The following is a 24,800-nucleotide window of genomic DNA, read 5'->3' on the forward strand; positions in this document are numbered from 1 at the left end:
AAAGGGTTTTGGCTAAAGCAGAGTTTATAGGTGCTGAAACTTTGATTTTATTTCCTGAAGTCAGGATAACAAAACCAGACTTTGGAAAATCTTGGAAATGTGGGAACATTGGGCTGTAGGAACACAGGCACACTCCCTTACTACTCAAGATTAAAGGTTAAGGGCATGTACATTTTTAGCTTCAAGTTGTTACTTTGGTATAATGCTGCTCATGATAGGGTAGTAATAGCAATAGGAATGCTTCTGCTAAATTCCTTATGTTCACTTTATGGTAGTGAAAGAAAACAAGTCTAGACATTGCCAAGGTCTCTAGGAGACGTGATCATGATTTCTGGTTGGCAATGTTTTGGCTATCTCTGAAATAAGATTTGTGACCATCAGTTTAGCCTCGATGTCAATAAAATTTGTGGAAATCTAACAGAACATTAATTATTTTTTCATAGTCAACCTAAAAAATAAAAACATTAATCCAACTCTGCAATTATACAGCTCTGCTTGTTGATTTGCACTGTGGCACACAATGATCCACCGCTCAGAGGAATATGAATAACACAGTATGATCTGTACAGCAAACTCCCTGACAGTACACACATAACATCTCCTGGCACACTGGATGTTATATCAACCAGCCCCACAGTATGTAATGTCTTTACAAGTACATGCAGCGCTACTAGTTTAAAAGAAGAAATCAAAGTGGACTTACATGAATCTTAATGGAGATCCTGAATTATTAAAACGCTTTGGGAAATGAGCAGAGGAATATATTTCCTCCCTTGCAGAACCTTCCTTGGCAGGTGCTATTAGCCTACAATATCTGTATGACAAACCAAAGTCACATTCAGAAAGCAATTTTCTGTCCACAACGCAGTCGTGGCCATTAATTGCCTAATGAACAAGATGTTATCCAAGGATACCTTTCCAATGACCACTTAGGAAAAAGGAGGAAGAGGTTTTAATATGATGGAAATAAGTGTGACAGACTAAACGGTCCCCGCTGAACGCACTGACGCAGACTCTGACCTTGCCTGTCAATCTGGAGGGCAGACAGGGTGGCCGTTAGTGTTGTGGCGGCAGAACAGTTTTCATCATTACTCCCAGAAAACCTTGTCAGAAGCCGTGAGCTGTCTGACTGCCCGCTTGCTGCCTGTGGGGGGGAAATAACAATAAACAATGAAAAATCACAGAGGCAGAAGGCGTGGAACAGTCTGGGGTGCTTTTTGTCAGGCCCTGCAGCCCTCTGGGTATCATTTTAAATTCTATATACTTACGGTCATCTGGATTTTGTGTTCTCAGTGGGGCAGTTCAGAAAATCTGTGGTCAAAGGCAGCAAGACACAGCCCGGCACATAGCCAGGTGGATACTAAACAGCAACCCAGTTGGAAAAATAGCTGCTCAACATGCTTACAATGTTGATTTGATTAACAATTTAGCAATTACCTAATGCATTCTTTGGATAATACAAATCAAGTCTTTGGGCGTTTAATCAATTAGACGAAGAAGAGGCTGACATTTCAGAAAATTGCAAGGCATAATGCTCATCATTATGCTTGACGACATCACTCTGAAATGAGCTCCCAAAATGCATCCTGTCCTCTGTCCATTTGGCACCAAAAGACCATGAAAAACTTGCGTGAATAATACTCGGTCAAAGTACAATTATGACATTTTTAATGACATTATTTGTAAAACCTTGCATCAATGTTGTTTTTCCCATGAGCTCATATTTGTTTTTCCACAGGACAGCAAAGCCTTTGGAGAGGTTGAAAAGAAATGTTTCCAGATATTCACTCACTTCAGCTGGAACCATGAGATACAGATGCATGGAGATGACAAGCAGCATTGGTAAGTTTCAGGTTTACGTCCTCCTCCCTGCCAGTTATCAGAACGTGATCATCTTAAACAGCAGGGATTTCATCGCAAGCTTTGACGGTCGTGTTGATGTTTGTTTTCTCTGAATCCCAAAGATCATCAGGCTGAATGATGATTGGGTTTGTGTGGGAACATGAAGTGGAGACCTACCAAGTATGCTTGTCATTTCCCAACATAACAGAGATAACAGAGAAAAAGTGTCATGGGGCCAAATGTGACTGAGTTGCTGTATGAAGAGAGGACACATCTGGAGACAATTAGTGGGTGAAATGCGTAAGTCCACTTGAGGAAACACAAGAGGAACACCTGGTGTGCAAACAAAAGTGAGACACTTACATTGAGAGTCTCAAAGCTCATTAATCCCTCCTCAGGTTTACAGCAGCTGAACTCTTTACATACATTCACAAGTTGCCCATCAGTGAGGTTCAAAATGAATCCCTGACCCTGAAAACAAGAGCTTAGAAACAGAGTCCCAATTTCATAGCTGTTTAGCAGCGTTTGTTACAATATGTGGTCCAGATAAAATTTCTCAGGTAAGTTGATATGCAAAAAAAATTCAATATAAAACCCCCAAAAGGCTCAAACTTGACTGATACTATGGGAAATTGGCGAGAAAATGAGCGAATTTAATTTGCTGATATGGATCATGTGATACCACTGAACACCTAATAACAGGGGAATTTTTCTCAAACCAACTCCATCAACACCAAATTTTCAGCACTCATAGTTGAAATAGTTCAACTCCTAGAACACCACTGTGCTCAATGATTTAATTTCCTTATCAGTGACCAATCAGAAACAAAAAGAGGCGGGACTTCTGATATCTCCTCTGTCAGCAGCATACTTGCTTCACCAAGGAGAAAGTCACCACACTCGTTTCATCAAAGTACAGTTTCCATGTCTAGAGCTGCCACTAAAACCCTTACCGAATTTCTATCAATAGCTTTTAAAGTTTTCGTAAAAATGTCACCGAAAATGAGCACATGTGAAGCATACAGTGCATTTGAAAACAGACCAAACAGTCAGAACTACAGGAAGTGGAAGTGCTGCTTGATAAGAAACACTCTGAAATTTAGGTTAAAAAAAAATTCCTGTAATAGAAAAAAAAGCTGCAGAGGACACACCCTTAAAGTTGTCTGAAACCTCTCTGTTTGTTTACCTGCTATCAGATTCCTGACCTAAACAGGCAGCTTATCTCCATGACAACGTTTTTCATTCTAGTCTTTCAAAGACTTTTGGCACAACAGGATTTGGACTTAACATGAGCCTGAGTCTGAGCTGTTACCTGATCTACTTATGCAGATTGGTTATTGGGAAAATGTCTCAATTCTGATAATACAGGTCCATTGACAAATGGTCTGAACAGGAAGAGACCAGATGTACTGGTTTTAATCACAACTCTCCTTAATCCGAAACTTTTCAAACTTTTTTCTACTTTTAGAATAATATTTACTAAGATACAGTTTCTGTCACTGTAAGTTCCAATAATGCTGATTCATGTTCAAGTATTTGATTTTTGTAGTTTTGTTACCAGAGGAACAGTAAGAGAAAATGAAATGTATGCCAACACAAGTCATTAAAACTTGATGTACAGTCAATGGTTTCAATCATCTTCTATAAATGAGTCGTAATTTTTTGTAACTTGTGTGGAACTCAGCCTTGCTGTAATTCTCAGATAAGACTTCAGGGCTTGACACTAGTCAAAGAAAGCCTACGCTGCCTCCTGGAAACTTCATCTTTGTTTATATCCAGCTGAAGCAACACTTTCTTGCTTTACTACGTCTATCACGGTGACTCATCGTGGCTACTTGTTGTCAGAAGGACTTAGCTGAGAGGACTGTTCCAGTTTCAAGAATGAGTCACCACCTTTTCTCTTCAATCAGCACCACTGCAATGTTTACAGTTTTATTGTTATTAGCCATCAAACACACCCCACCACATTGTCCCCAGAGAGTACGCACAGCTGGCCCCACGATACTGACAGACGAAAGACCGAATCTGTGAATGATGAGAGAGATGATCCTTACACAGCAGAGTCTGAAGCCCAATAGCCAACAGGTGACAGAGTTTGAGGGCTGAGTTTGTATCTGCTACATATTTTGTCCACAGGAGGGGGCTACCATGATACAAAGTACTACAAAACTTCTTGTTCTTGTACAAAAACAAACATTTTTGTAGAAATCCTGCATTTTAAACAACTGATAAAGAGTGAAAATTGCAGACTGCGTGTGAGGACAGAGATGAATAAGGACTTTGACAGTTTACATTGCTTGTAGAGGCTTTGAATGAACATAATAGGCATGTAAAAAGTTCTTTACAATGGCAGAACTTTGGCACGAGAAAGGCGTTACAGAAGAAAACAAGTAATTGACAAGGTCAGCATAGATGATTCCAAACTAAATGTCATTTTTATACATTGGTTCATAGCAAACCATTTGGCACTGACTACTGTTCCCTTTTGTTGGTGAGAGATTATCGTTTTTAAACCAATCGAAACTAAAGCCACTGGTGGGAGGGGCTAATGGGGTCACACACACATGGAGGTAAGACAAAAGGGCATTGACATCAACAGAAAAACTACATCTGGTGTTACTGTCACAATAAGAGTTTCCCCGTCTGCACAGGTGTGTCATGAGTGTGTGTTTGTATGTGCATATATGTGTGTGTGTTGTGTATCAAGTCCACTTCTAGTGTGGACCAGACTGATATTTAGTCACCAAACTTGCTGCAATTCTCTTTTTCAATTTACACACTTTATGAGTCTTTCCTTTCCAGCTCCCTTCTAGAAGTGAACGTTACAGTGAGGTGACACTGCTCAGGTATCTATATTTCCACAGGAAACATCTGTCTACATAAGCAAGTGGGTTCAACAGAATCCTGTTTGGTCTGCTAACCTCCGTCTGCAGTTAAGTCAGCATTGATTGGACCCCCGCCACACCTCCTTAGTTTGAATTGAGGGGGTGTTTTTTTTTTTTTTTTCAGGGGTTGGTCCAGCGTTCATGCCATGGTTTCCTTTCCTGGGAGTCTCCTGTCGTTGAATGTGTGCATGTTAATGACTTCCTCCGTCTTGACAATGACAGGCGGCTGAGGCTTCTGTTTGAGGCGACGTTGGCACTTCAGAGAGACGCGCAGCTCGTCCATCATGGCGCTGCAGAACGAACGCTGCAAAAAGAAATACGAGGGTGCAAAGAGTTAAAGACGAAACAAACTCCAAACTCAACTGGCAAATAGAAAAAACTTCTTTAGCCCACCTACTCTAGGTGATTCCCCTGCAAACTGCTCTACAACCCATCTCCATTCAGCTCCTCCTTCATGCTGCGTCTGACTGTGCTGTATTTTTACTGATGCCTGCTGTATTCTGTAGCTAAGGGTCTTTGCTGCTGCTCTCCATGCCTTGGCTTTTTATGTATACACATGAAAAGAGAGGTGTTCTCTCCAAATACAGGCTTTGGCATTTCACATAGGCACATGGAAGGGCAAGGAGCTCCAAAACCAGAGCCACAACACCAAACTAGAAAAGCACTCAGGGAGCACAGACCTCTGCCAAGCATATTGTGATTGTCACTCAACACTTTAGTCCTACTTTCATGTTATACTCCCTTTCAGCAGACTTCCTGCTACAGTTTGGTGTTAGTTGTCAATCATGTTTGCACTCATGCTGAAACTTTCGTCTGTCATTACTTTTTTGGAAACAGGTTCGATTTTTTTGCATCTGCCCAGGGTAGTTTGACTATTCAGGGACACCGTTTGCTACTTCGACATCACATTTTCCGACAAATTTTCTTGAATTTCGGGCAGTGTTTAGATGGTGAAGGTGCCTCTGTGTGCGCCCATGTGTATGTGTGCGCAAACCTCAAATGTACCGACAGCCGACGCTCTGGAACAATTGCTTGATGAATCCTTTTCACTCATACTGCGAAATTTCACAATTAAACGAAATTTAAACACAACAGATTCAATGCGAAGGTGTCTTTGTGTGATGTTTTTTCGTTTCGTTTCCAATTAGAGATTACAAAAAAAACAAAATCAACAAAGTGCAAAGGCCTTTAGAGCATGCCTTGAGTGGCAGTTCAATGCAGTCAGGTCCAGCACTGTCTTCCTTTTTTCAAACCCCAGAGGCTTAGTCAGACTCTTGTAAAAAAAAAAAATTAAACAGTTCTTCTAACCAGACCAGTGTGCTTGCTTTCTTTTTGACCTGGAGTGTTTTGACAACCAACTTCCTGTAGTCTTCCTCAGGAGGGTCATGAGATGTTGCTGTGACACTGTCCTTTAGCTCATTCCACTTTATACCATCCTCTGGGCCCTCGTCCTGATCTTTAAAGCCTCCCTCATCTAACACTTGTATCTGTTGCTCTCTGAGTGGACGACCTTGGCTTTTTTCCACTCCACTCCATCCATGATGTGATTTACAGAGTTATAGTCCTGCTGCTGCTTCAGGTGGGTCAACCAAACCTCTATAAACCAGCTGACTGACATTGTCACAATAACATCACGTGACTCTTCTGAGGAAGACTGCAGGAAGGTTGTTGTTGAAACATGTCAATGTAATAAAGAAAACACTGCTCCAGTTATGTGTATTGTTCAATTATAATGCACAGTGCCAGACCCACTGAGCCTCTCCCTTGTTTCTTTATATGTTTACATATCTTCACACATTGTCATTGTTTAGTCAAGGAGTGGCCTTTCCCATTGTTTTGAAAACTTCATTTTTAAAATTTCCTTTTTCTTTATTCTCCTTATTCTTTTTTGTAATGAAAGTCAGAGACATTGTATTATATATAGGCTATTGCAAGGCGCCACCCTGCTGGCTATGGCTGCCTTTTGCAGCAGCTCTCTCTTCCTTGTCCGTTTCTTGTAATTTTTTCATCTCTTTTTCGTAATCCTTGTATTTGGAGTGGATCATTACTTTGTATGGCGCTTTTATTGGTCATGGACACCAAACTTTTTGTGGCTTCAGTGATATTTTTACTACTTTTTCTCCTGTGTTTGTCTAGAGATCCTACATGTAACCATGGCCACATGGTTTGCATGTGAACTCAGCTGTTAGCAGCCTGTAGCAATGTCCCGTTTTGAACATTTCCTGAAAATCTTATCCAGATCTTTTCGTTACGTTTTGAGTTATTTTGTTCATAGACAAATATACAAACTTCCAAAAACATAATCTCCTTGGCAGAGGTAACTTTTTGAAATTTATACATCTCCTTTAAGTTGTCTCGACTTCACAGTTGTATCGTACTGTCTGATTTTGCCAATGATAGCAAATTAGATACCAAGGGGGCCAAGGACACCCTTAGCTGCCCACTGAACTTCTCAAACCCCAAATCCATTGATTCAGCTTTTTTTTCAGACACAATATTTAAGATTTTGGAAGATTATATTTCTTATTTGTTATCTCCTAAAGAGCCGTGTAGCACTCTTTGTGACGAGATTACTGATCTTAACTTAAAATATGGCCTCTGTTGAACTTCATGTGTCTGATGAAGCTATTGTTAAAAAACAAAAATTATCAAGTTGAAGGTCAAGTCTTTACACAGACTAAGGAGTTCAGGAACAATATTTTTGGAATTTCCGTTTTAAGGTTTGTCATGTCTCAGATTTTCTCTTTTCCAGCTTTACCTTCACTCAGAGGTCTGAATGCTTTTTCAAAGCCTTCTGCTGACATCAAAGAGAATCTTTCAGCCCTCGTAATGATCGCTGTGCAAACAGAGAGTGTAAAGATACTGAATAAAGGACAGAAGATCCAATCCTTGGTAGATTAAGTCCCAAAATGTTAGGATCTTTTCTGAACATCAACCGTTCTTGCACATTGAGGCGTTATATAAGTTCCATAAACAGAGCCTTTGTTGCGCCTGCATTATGTATGTGCTGTGAAATCCTATAAAATGTCAATATGCTGGTGCACCAATGTTGCCAAGACAAATTCTCATACATTCACTTTGTGATTATGCAAAATGTAATTCTCGTTCTTTGAGGGCGTAGGAGGGGGAGATATAAGAGAGGAGGGTGGGCAGCTATTATTTTTCTGCTTATGCGTGACTGTAGGTGTAAGAGATGGATATCTGTAGCAGGCACCAGGTGTTTCTGTTTTTTCCATGTTTGCATTTATTTCTCTGCTGTATGAATGAGATATTTTGTATACTCGGTGAGATGAGTGATTACAGACAAAGAAGGGGGCAGGAGGGCTGAGAGCGAAAGGAATGGTGGAAAACAATAAGGAGGGATATGGATAAGAGTGATGGAGAGAAGACGAGAAATGAAAGGGGGAGAAAAGACGGTGATGTGACGGCGGGGCAGGTTGGCAGGAGAAGAAAATAGTGAAGGAGAGGCTTGTTGTCAGCATGTAAATTACTAGCACCTTGGCAGCCTGGAGACTGTGGCATTTGCAAATTATCTGTATATTGTGACCCAGTCTTTCAGCTTTTGATTAAGGATAGCAAAGATGTGCTCTGAAACATATGCAGCAAGTGAAAAAAACTGCCAAAAAACTCATTACTATTGTAATAAAGCAACAAGCTGCTGCTGGGTTAATTCTGTAGATGTAAATAATTGAAACGGGCTATCAAAAGGACTTTCACAATTATCTGGAAACATCATTGTACAAGTTAAATTGCACTAAAATACACACGCTGCGCTGTGTGATGAATCACAAGCACTCAGTCCTAAAATAGAGCACAGATAGAAGAGTCTGGAATATATTCAGTCCCCTGCTTGAAACATAACCAGAGGGGGGAGAAAAAAGATGCCGCATTACATCCACGCTGAATGTCTCTCTTATTCAAGTTGAAACAATAAATTATTACTTTTTAGTTCATTATAAAAGTACTTACATGCCTGTCTCTACACCAGGGGATGTTACAGTATCATATATCATATTACAATCGTATATAAAAATATTCATAGAAGAAGAAACAGCAGTACCAGTGGGGTAACTCTTTTCTCTGCTGTTTATTGTTTTCTTTGGAAAAATACTCCAAACATAAGTATAAAGAGGTGAGAAGGGACCCTGTAGCAATAACTTAAAAAAAAGTAAAAAAAAGCAGACCATTAACGAACAGTGAAAAAGTGACAACATACAGGTTGAACTCTGACAACAACACGTCAGCTGAAGAGTGGAGAGTTTGAGACTACAGACAACTGTTACTAATGTTCACCGATCATACCTTTGACTTATTCTCTTTTATTTTTCATTTCCTCCCTTTTCAGTCACAGTACATTTCTTAAAAACTGGAGGTTTGGACAGCAGATAGTCTCGTGGTTTAGGTCGCGCTCTATGAGGTTCCCCCTTGCGCAGGTGGGCCCAGGTTTGAATCCAGCCTGTGGCCTCTTTCCTGCATGTCACTACCAACTCTTGCCGTGTTTCCTGCTCTATCCACTGTCCTCTATACTATCTGACTTAAGGCATAAAAGCCCAAGAAATAACTTTAAAAAGACTTGAAAAAAAAAGAAAAAAATACCTGGGGGTTCCCAAAACACCTTATCTTGTTCACAAAATCCCCAAAAACTCTCAAATTGGCAAGGAAACTTTTTAGGGATCTGGGAAGAGTACTTATCATCTATCATCTCATCCGACATGGTTTGCGGTAAAGACTAGCTAGCTAGCTAGCTAACAGCTGTGTCTTCTTATTTTGCACCTGGCTCTTCTGCCTTCTCTGTCCTTCCTTCCAGGTGAAAACTAATGTAAAGCCCCCTTTCTGTCTCCTAATACTAACCTTTAACTTGCACAGTTAGTCACTATTACTCTACACGACTTCCAAGATAAAGTTATTGTCAATACAGGTTGTTACAACAGCCCTAATGTCGCCAAAATATTGTATTGGTAACTGGTAATAACTACTTATTCCCAAAACTGTCTGAGGAGAAATTCTGTCTTAAACCAAAACTACATAACTATGGATTTAGAAAAAGGACGTAGGAACAATAGTTTTACAAACTGGATTGTTGACTGCCTTTGAAGCCTTGTGTTCAAAATGTTTACAGCACCGTGTTGGTTTTCTGAGGCCAAAGCTAAGATTTTTGACAAAGCGTTTTTTTTTGCTGCAGGGAAATGCCACATACTTGCTAATAAAGCTAATATGAAATAACGCTAGCATTCCCTCATTGTTTGTTAGTTGAAAGAAATCATTACGAGCTGTAGTATTTGCCCGAAACCTGCATGAAATAATTTCAAAAACATGATGATGATCAGTGTGTGAAACAGCTAAGGTGACAGCAGCAGACAGCTGGTAGCCTCCACCTGTCACTCAGTCTATCAGGTGAACTATTATAAAATTTACTCTTTACAGCCATTTATTGTTCAAGACTGTCAACATGATTGATGCTGCAGGGATTTAATACAGGTTCCAAATGGGGACCATCTCATTTTTGGAGCTACACTCAAGAGGCCATTTGAGGAATGAAATTTTGTTTCTTTTCACTCCACATTGTCTTATTTTCCTGAGGTTTCAGAGGTTCCCATTTATACTGTACTCTCAAAATAGAATGAAAAACTATAAATATGACATGAGTAAAGTAAGGAAAAAGTAAAAAGACTAAATGTAATTAGGAGTTTCAGTTGTTTTCGTGTATCAGAGACTCCAGTACCTTTTCTAGCTGGGCATTCTGTTTGGACTTGTAAAGGACCTCGCCTACAGCCACAAACACCGACAGCACCAGTCCTGCAGCCAGCACGATGAAGATGCCTCCGATGTTTTGTACCCCCAGCGCACTGGCCTCTTTGCTCTCCTCCTCGGGACAGCCGTTTCCTCTCCACCACTTCTCCTTCATCATGTGCAGCTTCCCCTCCTCCTGTAGCTGCAGAATGGCTATTGTGATCTTGTCTCTGTACGGAGAACCTGCAGGGAGAGGACACAACGGTAGGCGAGTGAGCTGGGATAATAGCCAGAAATGAAAAAAATCTGATTACACTTTGCAAAGCCATTGTTGAGGGGGTATATGTGACCAGATAGGGTGGGTGTATGAAACCAGCTCTGACTTCAATGTGATCATATAAGTTATTGTTGGCTGCTTAGAGGGAGTTTTTTTTGTTAATCCTTCTTCAAATCCCACTAATCCCTATATTCACAGTGATTCCAAAATACTCACTCCTCTCTGCACTGTGTTAATTGTAATACACAGGAGGCTGGCAACAAAGGCTTGGCTTTGAGGAGATGTTGTTGTATCTGATGAATCAGAAGATTTTTGCACGTCAGAAGACATTGCTTCATGTTCCATAAATGGTGGCTATGTAAAAACACAGAGAAACCTATAGAGTAAATCAAATGAATGATTCGGATTTGTGTTGACTTATAACACAGTGGTGCTCTATCCAGTGGTTTAACATGGTGGTATAAGTCAAAAGTGCCTTTTGGCCAAGCTAATTTTAAACTTTCCAGAGACCACCCACATAAAAACAGTTCAGACTGTTTTTTAGCATGCCCATTCTTGGATCACACACACTAACCTAACGAATACATAAGACCACTAAACAACACACCTTAAGTTAAGCCTAGCTCGCACTACAGGCTGGTTCTCGGGCTGATAACAGCCCTAATGTTCAGCCCATCTGTCTTCTAGTGTGAGCGGGTGATGGATCAATCAAAAGCCCCACGATCAGCTCACTGACTTCCTGGAGCCACCCCAATAAGTTTCAAATGTGTTTGATATCTATTGGGATGATTATGCCAATCATTATCCCAGAGGATGAAAATAGCCAGTCAAAGAGAGCCGCCTACAACAGACTGGAAATGATTGGAAGAAAGAAGAAAATGGCGGCCATGAAGAAGCAGAGTGTACGTGTGCTTAACAGCTAAAATACACTGGGTGCATCTGCAGTGCGTCTCCGTTCCATTACCTCAAATAGGATTCAATAAGTTTCATTCAAATCAATGTGTCAACTTACACTGGATCCGTTCCGTTGCAGTACGTCTGAGTGGTTGGCCCGTCGTATTGCAGGTAAAACGCAGCTATCCTATTTTTGACGGACGCTGAGCTGTGACGCATAATGTATACGTAGGAAAGATTGAGCAGGACAGAAAGTTGTGACCAGAAACTACCAAAAAACACCCAGTAGCTTTCAAAATAAAACAGACTGTGTCAAAATTAGTTCATATTTAGCTTGACCACAAGGATAAATGGACATAATGAGCGGAGCCAGACCAGGAGTCAACAGGTTTGAGGTTTTACAGCCCAACATGAATGAAGAGAGACTTATCAATGGAGTGGGAAACATGGGAACTCCTTAGTCTGTGATTTCAGCTGTCTGTGAGTCGTGCAGCTTGTTGGACTGAAAACGCAGCAAGTTGTTGGAGTCGCACTACTGACCCATCTGAGCATGTTGTCCGTGTCCAGATGTGCTTAGTCTTCTGGTTCCTTTTCACACTGCTATAATGTCTACAGCCATAAGCACAGCATTAGTCTCTGTTTTTTTGTGCTTTTGTTTCCATTCTCCTCCTTATGAGATGATGTAGATCATGTGCTGCATCGCTCTCTGTGGTATAATCTTAATGAAATCCTGTAGTGTGTGCTGGTCATTATTATCTTGTAGTGTGTGCCTGTTTAAGATTTAATAGAAGATAATCTGTGAAATTTCTCCTTATGTGTGCGATACAACCCATTTTCAGGATCTTTTAAGAGTTTTAAAATCCTGCAGTGTGAGCCAGGCTTTAGACACGGGATCTTGCAGAAGCCTACATGATCAACCTAACTTTAGGAGATAAACACATATGAAAGGTGATGACATCATCAGTCTTGGTTACCTCTTCCACTTGGTTCTGTTTAAGTTCACTGCCATGCTCATAGGCAGCAACATCTCGTTGTTGACTCTTCTCTTCAGAGACAGCCTGACTCATGGAAATTTAGTATGTTTAATATTTATGGTTCAAGACTGAGGAGGAACCAAGGCAATCATAAAACAGCCGCAATGACACCACACTTACGGGTTATTGGACAAATAATCAGCGACAACGAGTCTTAGATTACAAAAGGAGGCTTACAAATTGGAGGCTTACATTACATTACATGTGTGTTTGGGATTGTTTGTGTAACTGAGCTAGGTTGCAGCATCTGCAATTAAAGACGTCTTTTAGTGTACCATAAATAGTGTTTTTAACAAGGGAAAACAGAAAGGCACTGTGAGGTGTGTGTTTGGATTAAATGTGTAAGAATATAGGTGATTCTTAAATTAAGGGAGTTTTTCCATCCCCAGAGTAGATTTTCAAGGATTTTTAAATTATTGTATTTGCAAGAATTAGGTTAAAGAAGCTATGAAAAAAATAACTGTGTCTCAGTGATAATATATCAATACTTTTTCTGTGAGTTGAAAATTCAAATATGCAAAATTTTCACTGTTTTGGGGTAGTCCCCAATACAGGTATTTTAACATTCCCTCTATGATAAATCAATTAAAGTGCTACACTCATTTAAATCCTAACTTTAAATTCCCTCATAACAACTTAAAAAGGCCTTTTTCAAATTCATAATGTTTATATTTGTACACTTTGCGATTAATTTATGGTTAAATATTGCTGATCCTTACACTTCCGTCGTTACCATCACACTCAACATTTCAGACTAATAAAAGTTTTTACAAAAAATTCTGATATTATTGCATGCTAATTACATGCTCCAGAGGAACATTCAAAGACATGAGGCAGAAACCATATTTTTTGATGCCCACCCTGATGCTAGAGTATGTTTATTAGGTGTCATTACTAAACAAGCAACTATTCGAATATTTTAACTAATTAGTTGGAAATTTCACTTTATCTATATATATTTTGCGTACACTGTATGCTAGCTTACCTGTTAGCTTAGTAAGTGTAAAACTTTACCAGCATTTTCTGCAAAAAGTGAAATTTGTCATTGCTGTCACACGTCATTACCTTCACACAGGTGAAGAATATCATAATTGAGACACAGTTAATTTTTTCATAACTTCTTCAACCTAACCCTTACTTTTTTTTTTTTGAAAAAACATTTTTCTTCTCCGAAATTTACCCTTGGGACAGAAAAACTCCCTTAATTAAAGAATCACCCATATAAGACAGTGTTGCTCAATGATTTCTTTTATACCTTGATAGTATGATGAGAAAAACAGCCAAAATCCATTTAGCTTTGAAGCCATGCATAGTGCGTATAGACAGTGACATTGAATTGAGATGGTATTAATGTGTTTTTGAGCTACGGTTGTCTTAGTATACATTCTAATATCATAATGAGTAAAGGACACAAATCCAGACACGCTGTCATGTATAAACAGGGAAAACAAGGGAGCCCAGTGGGGTGTGTATTACATGAGTAATTGGGATTATATGTGTGCTTATGAGATAGAGCTGCACTATCTGCAGTGTTTTCACACATTTTAATGTCATGATGGGGAAATGGACCTAAATCCAGGCAGTGGGACGGTGCCAGAATTAGCAACAAGGCATTAAGGCGCAGCGGGCGCTGGCATGATCAAAGGAAAAGTAATCGTTTCAGGGTACCCAACTGGGGTCGTGTTCTTCTCCCATCCTCAGCGTGTGTGACACAGCACACGGCCAAACGAGGCACAGCGTGACACTGCGTCCCAACCAGGCCAAGGAAGATTAATACTCACTGTGAGCGTTCATGTTTCATTTATAAACTGCTTTTAAAGCTTGTTAGTGTATTTATGTGATTAGAGAGCGAATACGTACTGAAGCCTGGTTTCCATTTCTGGCATTTTGTCTCATTTGCTTATTCAGAGTGACTTAAAAAGGATGAAACAGGAGTAGAATGCAATTTTTTTCCCGATTCCAGCATAGCAGAAATCATTTTATGAGCATGTGGGAACATTTTCTGCTCAAACTCTGAGGGGGGATAAACAAAATATGGCCCCAGGTAGCATCACTTTGTCTGTTGCTCACACAGTTTTGCCTGTCAGCCCCTTTATTTGATTCCTTCTCTGTCTCATCTATCATTTATCTGCTGCCATCCATCATCCTTTCATCTCTATGCCTCTCTGTATTTAGACTGACAAAGGGGACATTAATATAAAACCTGAAAATTACACAAAGTGCCCCCATATTTTTTGGGAACAGCACTTCAGTGTGTGCCTCTTTGATCATAAACAATCTTGTGCTTTTCTGAATCTATTCATGAGTACTTTTCTTGGAGAGAGACATACTTACATCCTTTTATTTTGCACATGTGGAGTTGCAATGCCGTGCCTTGAATATGCAGATGTGTATGTGCATGTGTTGCGTGCATGTGAGAAGCATATGCTTGCTCCATTTGAAGATGAGGGATCTATCAAGTATGTGAGTCCCCTGATTCCAGCTCCCCTCATATTTCAAATGATTAATGATGGCCTAACAAAGCAGTCCTTGGATAAATGCTAATAGGATGGGTCCTCAGAGAGGAGGATATGGGGAGCGGGGCCCGGGCGGATGGTAAAACGCTGTGCTTGACACACCGCGCATACACAACTACCTGACAGATGTTCAACACCAGAGGACATCCATCACTCCCAGCCTGTCTGGGCCCGAGTATTAATGCGATCTCAGTTTAAGTCGATAGCTTAAGGATGACGTGTTTCCGTTTTGGCAAACGGGGTGTGAGAAAACCATCAAGGCCTAAAAGGTTAAGACTTATTATGCAGCTTGATCTGGTTTATTGCTGTAACAGCTCTACTGGGAATAAGCTGCTAAACAGTGTTTAGAGGGGAAAAAGTTGGAAGTCTCTATCAGCTGAGGAGCAAATACACAGACCCTTCACATATTTAAAAGGACTATTTGTACACTCTAAAAATACTAAAAGTAGCAGTCCTGCTTTTAAGCTTTATGATGCATTTGTATCATCCTGAACCAATTACTGCAACTTTTTATGCTTTGGTATCACTTGGTCTTGATTATCTCCTCTTCAAACTGTCCAAAACATTATAGCTAAAATTCTGTCGCGGTCTAAAAACAGAGACCACATTACTCCAAATCTTGCTTCCTTACACTGGCTGCCTGTCAGCTTATACATTTGAAAATAATGCTCGTTTATATTTTTTTTTTTCAGAATTAGAGAACATTTTATGTTTAAATTTTTAATAATCCATTTAGAAAAATACAAATAAATGATGCTGTTTTTGAGTAAAATTTGCTTGTAAATAATATTTTTTCTTTAAGAATATTTTCAAAAATACCAAATGAGTTGTCATTACCCCAATTTTTTCTCTTGTCTCAACATTTTGATGGCTTAATACAACTTATAAAAGAAAAAAAAACAAAGAAACTTAAATGTCTTTACTTTTCTAAATTAGTGTTTCTTGTAATTGTGGTAACATTTAGGTAAAATGATACTTAAAACAAGAAATATTTTGGAACCTGTTTCCCAAAACATGAACACAACCTTGTTACTATAAACATGACACTACTGAAAAGTTGGGCAAGATAGATTTTTAAAAGTTGCTTAAATAATTCAAACCTAGTCAAATGTTTAACCAAATGGATATCAACAGAAAATGTTACTTTCTTTTCATAATGGAAAAATATTTAAAAAACAATAAATATACTTTTTTTCTGGTTCCTGAGTGTGAGTAACATGGTTGCACCAAGTAAAGCAAACAACAAATAAAACATGTAATAAGAATTGTGATACTGATGCGTAAGCTGAGCCATTCACACCTTTGATAGTTTATTACCTATTATTAATGAATATGTATCAGAACATTTTGAAAAAGATTTATTTACAAAAGTTTTGAGGCCCATTTGTTCTCCAGCTCTTGAATGACCCTCATTAGACAAACTCCTGTCCCCATATCACACTACCAGAAAAAATGATATAATTTTACCAAAACTCTCTGTCTTTCCAAAGATCAAGGACAAAGTATGATGACAACTTTTAAAAATTGTCTTAAAGACCACTATTACTCACTGGCTTAACCAGCCCAGACATTTCTCCTGAGCTCTGAAATGCACCAAAAAATCATGATAAAAAATGTCTACTTTGAAAGTTATGATTGCCCACTTACCCATTTGTTTGAGCCTGTTGTTATAATTGTTTTAATGGCAACGAGCGATGGTGACAATGACGATAGTATTGACAGTGATGGCATTAATAATGGTACCATGATAATGATTGTAACAAGGACGATGATTGTAGTCACGGTAACTGCTTGACTGATAGTTGCTGCTGTTCTTGTCATTATTGGTGACTTGTTGAATTTTAGCTGTCTTCCTCTTTAAGCTTTAGTTTCTATCAGTGGCGGCTGTTCTTGTCAGTCAAGGAGGGGAAGCTCACTTTTTTTCTGGCCTACATCATAAATTTGTTTATTAATTTAAAAGTAAATTCTACCCTCTGTTCCTTTTCAAGAATATGATCTGTGACCCTGTCATACTAACCAGGTGTTTTTTCCAGTGATTTTACCAGTGTTCTCTCAATGCTCGTCGTTTTTAAGAAAGATAGACTCGCTGGGGATCAATAAAGCCTGCGGATCAGTCCAGAACAACTCAGAAGATGCTCTGGTGGAGGGTTATACTTCACGATTGCTGACTGGCTCATTTCACTGTCAATCAAAAAGGGATTCGGCCTCAGACAGATCATCCAATCATCATGCAGAAGCCCAGCGTCCAGGCCAGCCCACTGCCTCATAGACCCCCAGAGACGCTGAGCGTCCAATGGTCGGGACAAAGTCCAGCGTTTATTCAATGACCGTCCAGGTTCCACAGTGGAGCAACCCACTCCACACTTCCCCGCTGAAGCCAGAAGACGCTCAGCATCCGACTGTGTTAAAGCGCTGAGACGCTGTGGGGATGAATGAGGAGGAGGTTGAGCCAGTTACCTGTGATAGGTAGCTGATTCTGAACAAAAGATGAAGGAATTCTAGTGCATATTTTGTCAATGAAATGTACACACAGCAGAACATATCACCACTTTTTGGGGGGAATTTTTAGGGGAAGCTGAGCTTCCCTTGCAGTCTTAGAGCAATCACCACTGGTTTCTTTTATTTGCTTTTCGCTTTCCTCAGTTTGTTTATTGTGAAGCACTTTGGATCAAGGGTGTCACGCTAAATAAAAAATATTACATTTTAATTTGATAAAGGAATCACAAACATGCAATTTAATTATTAGAAGAGTAGTACATTCAGAAAAACCTTCGTAACAGTTTTTTTTTAATCAGATAATTACTGTAGAGTTTCTTTTGATGCATTTTACTTCTCCAGCTGGTGATGGTGAAGTTTTCTAGTCTGACAGGATTGTATGTAAGGAAAAATTTTCCTTCAGGATTAATCTGCTGTTTTGTTTTTTGTTTATGTCACAATTCTTATTCTGTCCTTCCATTTACCCGTTACAAAACTTCTACATTAGTTGGTACAATGAAAGTGAAAAGTAAAGATTTTCCTGATTCCAAGAAGCATCAAATGTTCCACAATTTATGCCAACAAATTGGATCAATAAAAATAACTTCATTGCCTTTCTCCCCCAAAGATCTCATTGTTTAAAGTTATATGAGCTGACAGGAAAAAGAGGAGAAGCGGGACACTGTAATATTTTGATGGCGCAAAAGTATATAAATCTATACTGGACAACACCTCTGTGTGAATTTGCTCATTCACATTCCTCAGTTTTTCCTCAAGGTGTATTGGACACAAAACTAAGGAGAAAACCGCCTTCTGAAAAAATGAAACGTCTCCTCCTCAGAGAGAACATCTGCAGTGAAAACAGGGCTTGCTCTGAATTAATGAAGCAATCAACTGTCTCAAGACCTCTTCTATCACATTAAAGGCTGTAACCAGCTTTACTTCTGAAATACTGAGCAATGAACACCAAAGTTAGAGCCTCAAATGACTTAGTGGGCAGTCATAACTTCCAAAGTGGACATCTTTGATCGTTATTTTTTATGCATTTGAATACCAGACCACTTATCGCAGAATTAAAGTGATTCAAGGATATATTTTGTGGTCGTGAAACACTATTACCGCGTGAATGGGAATAGAGCTGAAATGCATTCTGGGTCTGTGTGTCCATCCCAAGGGCATCAGTGTGAGTACTCCTACGCTTATGGAGCCACAGAGGGACTATATTTCACCGCATCACCTCAGCTTTGTTATAGCTGCGGCAATCAGGCCATCCCTGCAGATCTATAACCGCCCCATTCTCATCAGCAGGAGCCGGGTCCAGATGTGGAATGAATGAATCCTCCGTACTTTGATGGGCCTCGTATTCCTGATGATGGATGTAGCGATTACAGATGGTTGCAGAGCTCTGCGTGGCCTCGTCATAAAGGCTTTAACCTCAGTGACATTTGGACTGAGACAATCACCAAGTTTTGCTTTGTGCAGGAAATGTCAGCTGCGTGTTTATGTAACTTGGTCTGAAGAGTTATGGATCCTAGTTAGCTTAAGTGTTTCAAAAAGTGGAATAGGACATAATTTGCTAACTACGTAAAGGAAAACAAATTCGTGACACTTTGGCTTCCCTGGTGTTTGATTCAAAATGTGAAAAAAAACTTTGGGGGCATACACTGGGTCAAAGAAATAGTTGAAAAAACTTCTTATTGCTTGTTTTACACTCTCTTAAGTGCTTTGTTGTTGCAGTTTAATGGTCAGATACAATCCACACTCTGTCAGGTAACTCATGGAGGATAACACTGAATTGACTTTCAGGTTGCTCTCCGTGATTGCTTTGCACTCACAATCTGATGCTTTTCTAGACTCCAAAGCAGTCTAAAACACACACCATTACAAGTATCTCTGAATTTGGGCCAACCCAGGTGAGTCTTGCTTTTTCTGTAAATAAATCTGTGAGAAAATCGTTACAGTGAGGAGGAAAACACACACACTCATGAAGGCTACAGTTCGAATGGTGCATGTTTCTGAAGCCGCAGGCACATTTTAACCTTCTCCATAAATTCAACCTCAAGCCATTCGCTTTTCATTAAGCTAAACCTTTTACACCTCACGCTGTTGAACCATTATACCCATGACCCCATCAATAAAGGTCAACCTTTCCATTCCCAGAGCTTATCCATCATCCAAACTGTACACCTTTATCTGTCACATAGTATCTGCAGTATCTATCTCCCAGCTAAAAGCTTTTCAAATGTTTTTTACAACACTGCAGGCAGCACTGGAGGAGGGTTTTGAAAAGAGGTGTGAGGTCGTTTACCCATAGGTGTTCCCACTCCGTATGCTTTGGAGTCGATGAGGCCGCCGATCTGTGTGAGGTTGCAGTTTCTCTGGGTGACAAACTCAATGGTGGTGGACTCCATGAGGAAGGCGTAGTCGGAGGTCAGGACACGCTGGATGCCCTCGTCGACATTCTTCACCATCACAGACTGCCTCCTGCTGTTCATGAACTCCCACATCTTGTCATAGGTGGAGATTTTTGTTTTCTACAAGATGACAGAGAAGAGATGTGGAGTGAGGTTGGTTTAAGGAACAGAAATGGTGGTCTTTTTTCTTTGAATACTTAAATTTATGTAGATATATTTCATACCTTTATACACTGTTTTTTATTTTTAGTTGCAAACTCTGCCATTTCTGCAATTTTGCCAAGCAGTGATGTGGAGTTTAGGGTGCAAAGACAAGGAAAACATACGTGCATTTCTCAGAAATGTCAATGAGCTGAAGTCAATTCCAGCTTTTTCGACAGCAGATCACTTCCTAAAATCTCAGAAAGTAAAAGAACTAAAGGAAGACATTAGAGCCCGACTGATTAATCGGTCGGGCCGATTAATCGGGCCGATTAATCGGGCCAATTATGCCTTTCACCGATTAATCGACATCGGCCAAAATGTAGCCGATTATAAAAATATTTGCTCCATGGAGATTCTGTTGCTCCTGCTCCTGTGTGTCTGTGTGTTGGGCTGCACACTGCCCGAGTGCCCGCCCCCTCCGTCCACCATTATCTAATGTAAGACTATAGAACAACGTTTTAACATTGTGTTAGTTGCTTTTTTGAGAGATAAACAGAGATAAATGCTACTGTTAATTCACATGTCCACCATTATCTAATGTAAGACTATAATACGGCGTTTTAACGTCATTTAAGTTGCTCATTGTGTGTTTACAGTTTTTTTTTATACTTACTGTGTTTAAAGTTTGACTTATTTATTTATTGTTGTGTTTACAGCTTGTTCTTATTTATCATTGGTTAACACTACAGTTCTTATGTTGACAGTTTTATAATTTAAGTTCCTTGTTTTAATTTAATAGTGTTCTGTATCTGTCTTGAATCATATGGGTATTATAATAATTCGTGATTATATACAGTATATATCCCGTGTATATCAATGAATTTATTATATATATCAGCCAATATATCGGATATATCGGATATTGGCTGTTTTTTGCCCCCAGTATCAGTATCGGCATCGGCCCCAAAAATCCCATATCGGTCGGGCTCTAGAAGACATAAGTTGAACACTAACGACTTCAATGAGTTCAACAAATGTTTTACTGTCACCTTTTTTTTCAAACTTCATGAACCACACCCAGAATGAGGATCACACAGAAGTCATTATTGGCTCACTAGTGTCAAACTTTAACATCATAACAAACAGGCCATGTTGTATTAAACACAATGATGCAGCTCAGAGTGTTTACTCAGGATTCAACATTTGAACCCTTTGGCCAGCATCTTTCAGTGATATATATCAGAACTACAATGACTGGCAACTTTTGGCAATCCTGTGAAGCTAGTGATTAGTTAACGGTTAGTGATTAACGACTTCAGACTGAGACTTTCTTCTCCACACGCTGCTGTGTTTACAGTCCGACTTGGTGGGTGATCAAGTTCAGATGAAGTCCAAAGCACAACTTGCTTCTCCTGGATATGTCTTCAAACTCAGGCAGAGGCAGGGCTACCAGGCTGTTTGATGTCAGTTATTTTTGGCAAACGAAATCTTATGATAACAGCACCTTAGCTCACTGTTTTTATTAAGAGCTATGAATGGCATTAAAAAATGTTTTGTTTCAGTGTGCAACCCTTCTCCAGTCTGGGTCTCAACCTGGACCCCCAAAGAGGGTATTTTGCTTTTCTCAGTCTCTGTACTGTCCCTCTGGTAGCCTGGTAGTAGCTTCAAACTTTATTGTTAACCCCCCCCCCCCCCACACACACACACACACACACACACACACACACACACACACACACACACACACATTTTTTTCACACTGGTGTTTAAAAAAACAACAAAAAAAAAAACTTATTTCATCCTCTGACTGATAGGCTTTGTTTTAGTGACTGTCTCTTTAAGGCTCCTGGCTCCAAAAATCCCCTTCCCTCTGATTGACTTCTCTGGACAGACTGTTACAGACGGATCAGGGTTTTGAAAACCTACACACATTAAGTTTCTTGGCTTCCTATGGCAGCTCAAATCAAATTCAAAACTCTTCTTTTGGCTAGCAAAACATTGACAAGAACAGCTCCTGACTACCTGGGGTCCCTCATCCCACACTTGCTCACTACGTTTGACTGTAAAAGACATCTGGTGCTCCCAGCCCAGCGCGGCTCTGAATCTCTAGCCAGACTCTTCTCCTCTGTTGTGCCTAAATGATGGAATGAATTACCCAACTATACAATCCACTGAGTCCCTTTCTACTTTCAAGAGATGTCTGAAGACTCATCTGTTCAGGAAACACTGAGGCACCTAATCTGACCCTTCTTCTCTTTGTCCTCAGGGTACAATGAGTCAGAAGGTCTCAGACCTGCAGTACAGACTAGAACTGATTATTTAATGTTGTTGAAGGTTGAACAATATTGTTGCAGCGATTGATTAAGTTAGTTGTGGCTACATCATTCAACATGAGGAAAAAAAATTCTTGCACTTAACGACTGCACCTGCCGCCAAATAACTTATAGCACTTTGTCGCACTCAGGTTTTCCCTGCTGTCTAAATTCTTGCTTGTGTTGTACATCTCTTTGAAAAAAAGCGTCTGGTAAATGAAACTGTAGAATTGTTAAATACGGATATCCAGCATTGTTACCTGGTATCCATGTTTAAAATACGGGAGAACGTGGTACTCCTCTTCAGGCTGATGTTTCCTTTTTCACACCATCCTCCAGTGGATGGCCTATGAATCTTTAAATTGAATCTTAAAGTTATACAGTTACTTTATTCTTGCTTTATTCAGCAGTACAAACCTAGTAAATCTAACAACTGACAAAATAAGAACAAGTAAAAATTAAATCTTTTTTTAGTCTTTCTTCAGGAAAAAGGAACAACTTTAAAAATGTGATTTATTTCACTTTTGTTATTCAGTAATTTGTGATGCATTCTTGGAAGTCAGGAAGCCCAAACACTGACTGGCAACTAGGGATGTCCTGATATTACATTTTCACTTCAGATACGATACAGATACTGCAGCATTGAGTATTGGCCGATACCAATATTAATCAGATACAATATCAGCATAAAACATGCATACTTTTATTACTTATTTTGTAGTATGTCTGTCTTGTTAGAAAAGGCTTGATTAAGTGATATTATTCAAACAAAGAACAGTAGTCAGCAACAGTAGGTATGAGGAAAAACTGACCCATTTATTATTAACCAATGGGTAACAGAAATTTTAACATTCAACATAAGAATATACTAGTAATTGAATAAAATAAAGAATAAATTAGAAGACCCAGAAAATAACCTGATAAATCAAATAAAAACAGCAGGAGCAGAGTCTTGAATGGACTGCTTATATCGGAGATTTTAGATGCATTCCGATATAATCCGATACTTGTTTTTTTGCTGATATCGGACTGATATCCGGTATCAATATCGGACTGGGACACCTCTACTGGCAACAACATCAAAGAGATCATCAATCAAGTTGAAAATTTTGATGAGGAATGTTTTTTTTAATCTTTCAGAAATCTGTTCATAGGGATAAACAAAACTAAGAACAGTAACCACAGGTGTCTCCTACCCAGGACCAGGACTGAAATCTTCAGGACTAAAATGAATGTGAATTAAAGGCTCCAGCTACCTTAAAGAACGTCATGGTGGCTCCATCCTCCACCACCCCATACAGGATCTTGGTTTGCTTGGCCAGGTCATCCGCTGAGTCTATGGGCGACTCCATCCTCTCTACTGTGAGGAAGGCTGCCAGGTTGGCCGTGTATGAGGAGATGATGATGAGGGTGAAGAACCACCAGATGCCTCCCACTATTCGAGTTGACAGGGCCTTGGGCATGAGCTCTGAGCCTGGTGTGAGGGAGGTGTTACACTGATAAATGCATTCATCACAGCGAGTCCTCGATTGTATACAAGTTCATTTGAACAAACAAGAGGAGATTAGTTCATTTAATAAATCTAAATTTTTTTTCAAGAACTCTCTTGAAGTTTTCAGCTTTGGCAGATGTGCCAAGCAGAAATCACTCGAGAGAGTGCTTGAAATGAGGTGATTGTTGGATTTCAAAAAAGCAAAATTATCTTGTCTCAGTGAGCTTAAAATAACACGGGAGAGAAACACTACTTCAAATGAATCCTTTTAACAGATCAGTGATATCAAATTAAACACATTCAGGGTTGAGCATCAGAACAGAGTGGAGAAGTGACGGGCTGTTTGGGCCAGAGAGTCATGTACCCAAGGTAACCTCACATCCTGACTCCACATCCCACTGATCTCTAGGTGCTGAATGGCCAAGAGCAAAAGGAGAGGACACTGGGTATTGTAGTGCTACACTAAAGCCTACTTTTAGACTGGTAATTAATGCAACAGTCAGGCAACTGAGCTGCTCTTTATAAAATATATACATTTCTCCATGCTGTCTTTTCTAATGTAATGCTTTTAAAACTACAGTAATGTGATTTTTACTAAAGTGCTATGAGTGCTGTTTAAAACTAACCCTTTCACATACATATAGAGCTTTACTCTGTGTTGCTGCAAGCTAAGTAGATCAAATTAAAAACCCATTACATGCACATTTACTCTAAGTTCCCCTTCCTGGCAGCAGACCCCAAGAGATCTCTCACTGTTGCTGCCGGCCTGAATTAAACAACACAAC

General features: G+C 39.6%; 1 protein-coding gene across 2 annotated transcripts in view; it reads right to left on the reverse strand.

The window, feature by feature from the left end:
• Positions 1–1,668: 1,668 nt before the first annotated feature.
• LOC141802370 (glutamate receptor ionotropic, kainate 2-like) overlaps positions 1,669–24,800 on the reverse strand; it is a 93,003-nt gene continuing 69,871 nt past the window's right edge. For both annotated transcript variants that reach the window (XM_074685921.1, XM_074685920.1), the window contains exons 13-16: positions 23,780–23,997; positions 19,962–20,187; positions 10,450–10,700; positions 1,669–5,031 (exon numbers count right to left, since the gene is read on the reverse strand). In XM_074685921.1, coding sequence (XP_074542022.1) covers positions 4,867–5,031; positions 10,450–10,700; positions 19,962–20,187; positions 23,780–23,997 — 860 coding nt within the window. In that variant the 3' untranslated portion in view covers positions 1,669–4,866. The remainder of the gene's footprint in view (positions 5,032–10,449; positions 10,701–19,961; positions 20,188–23,779; positions 23,998–24,800) is intronic.

This window comes from Halichoeres trimaculatus, unplaced genomic scaffold (genome assembly GCF_033239565.1).
Source record: "Halichoeres trimaculatus isolate MK-OKI-2021-1 unplaced genomic scaffold, fHalTri1.1 fHalTri1_scaffold_13, whole genome shotgun sequence".
Classification (NCBI taxonomy): domain Eukaryota; kingdom Metazoa; phylum Chordata; class Actinopteri; order Labriformes; family Labridae; genus Halichoeres; species Halichoeres trimaculatus.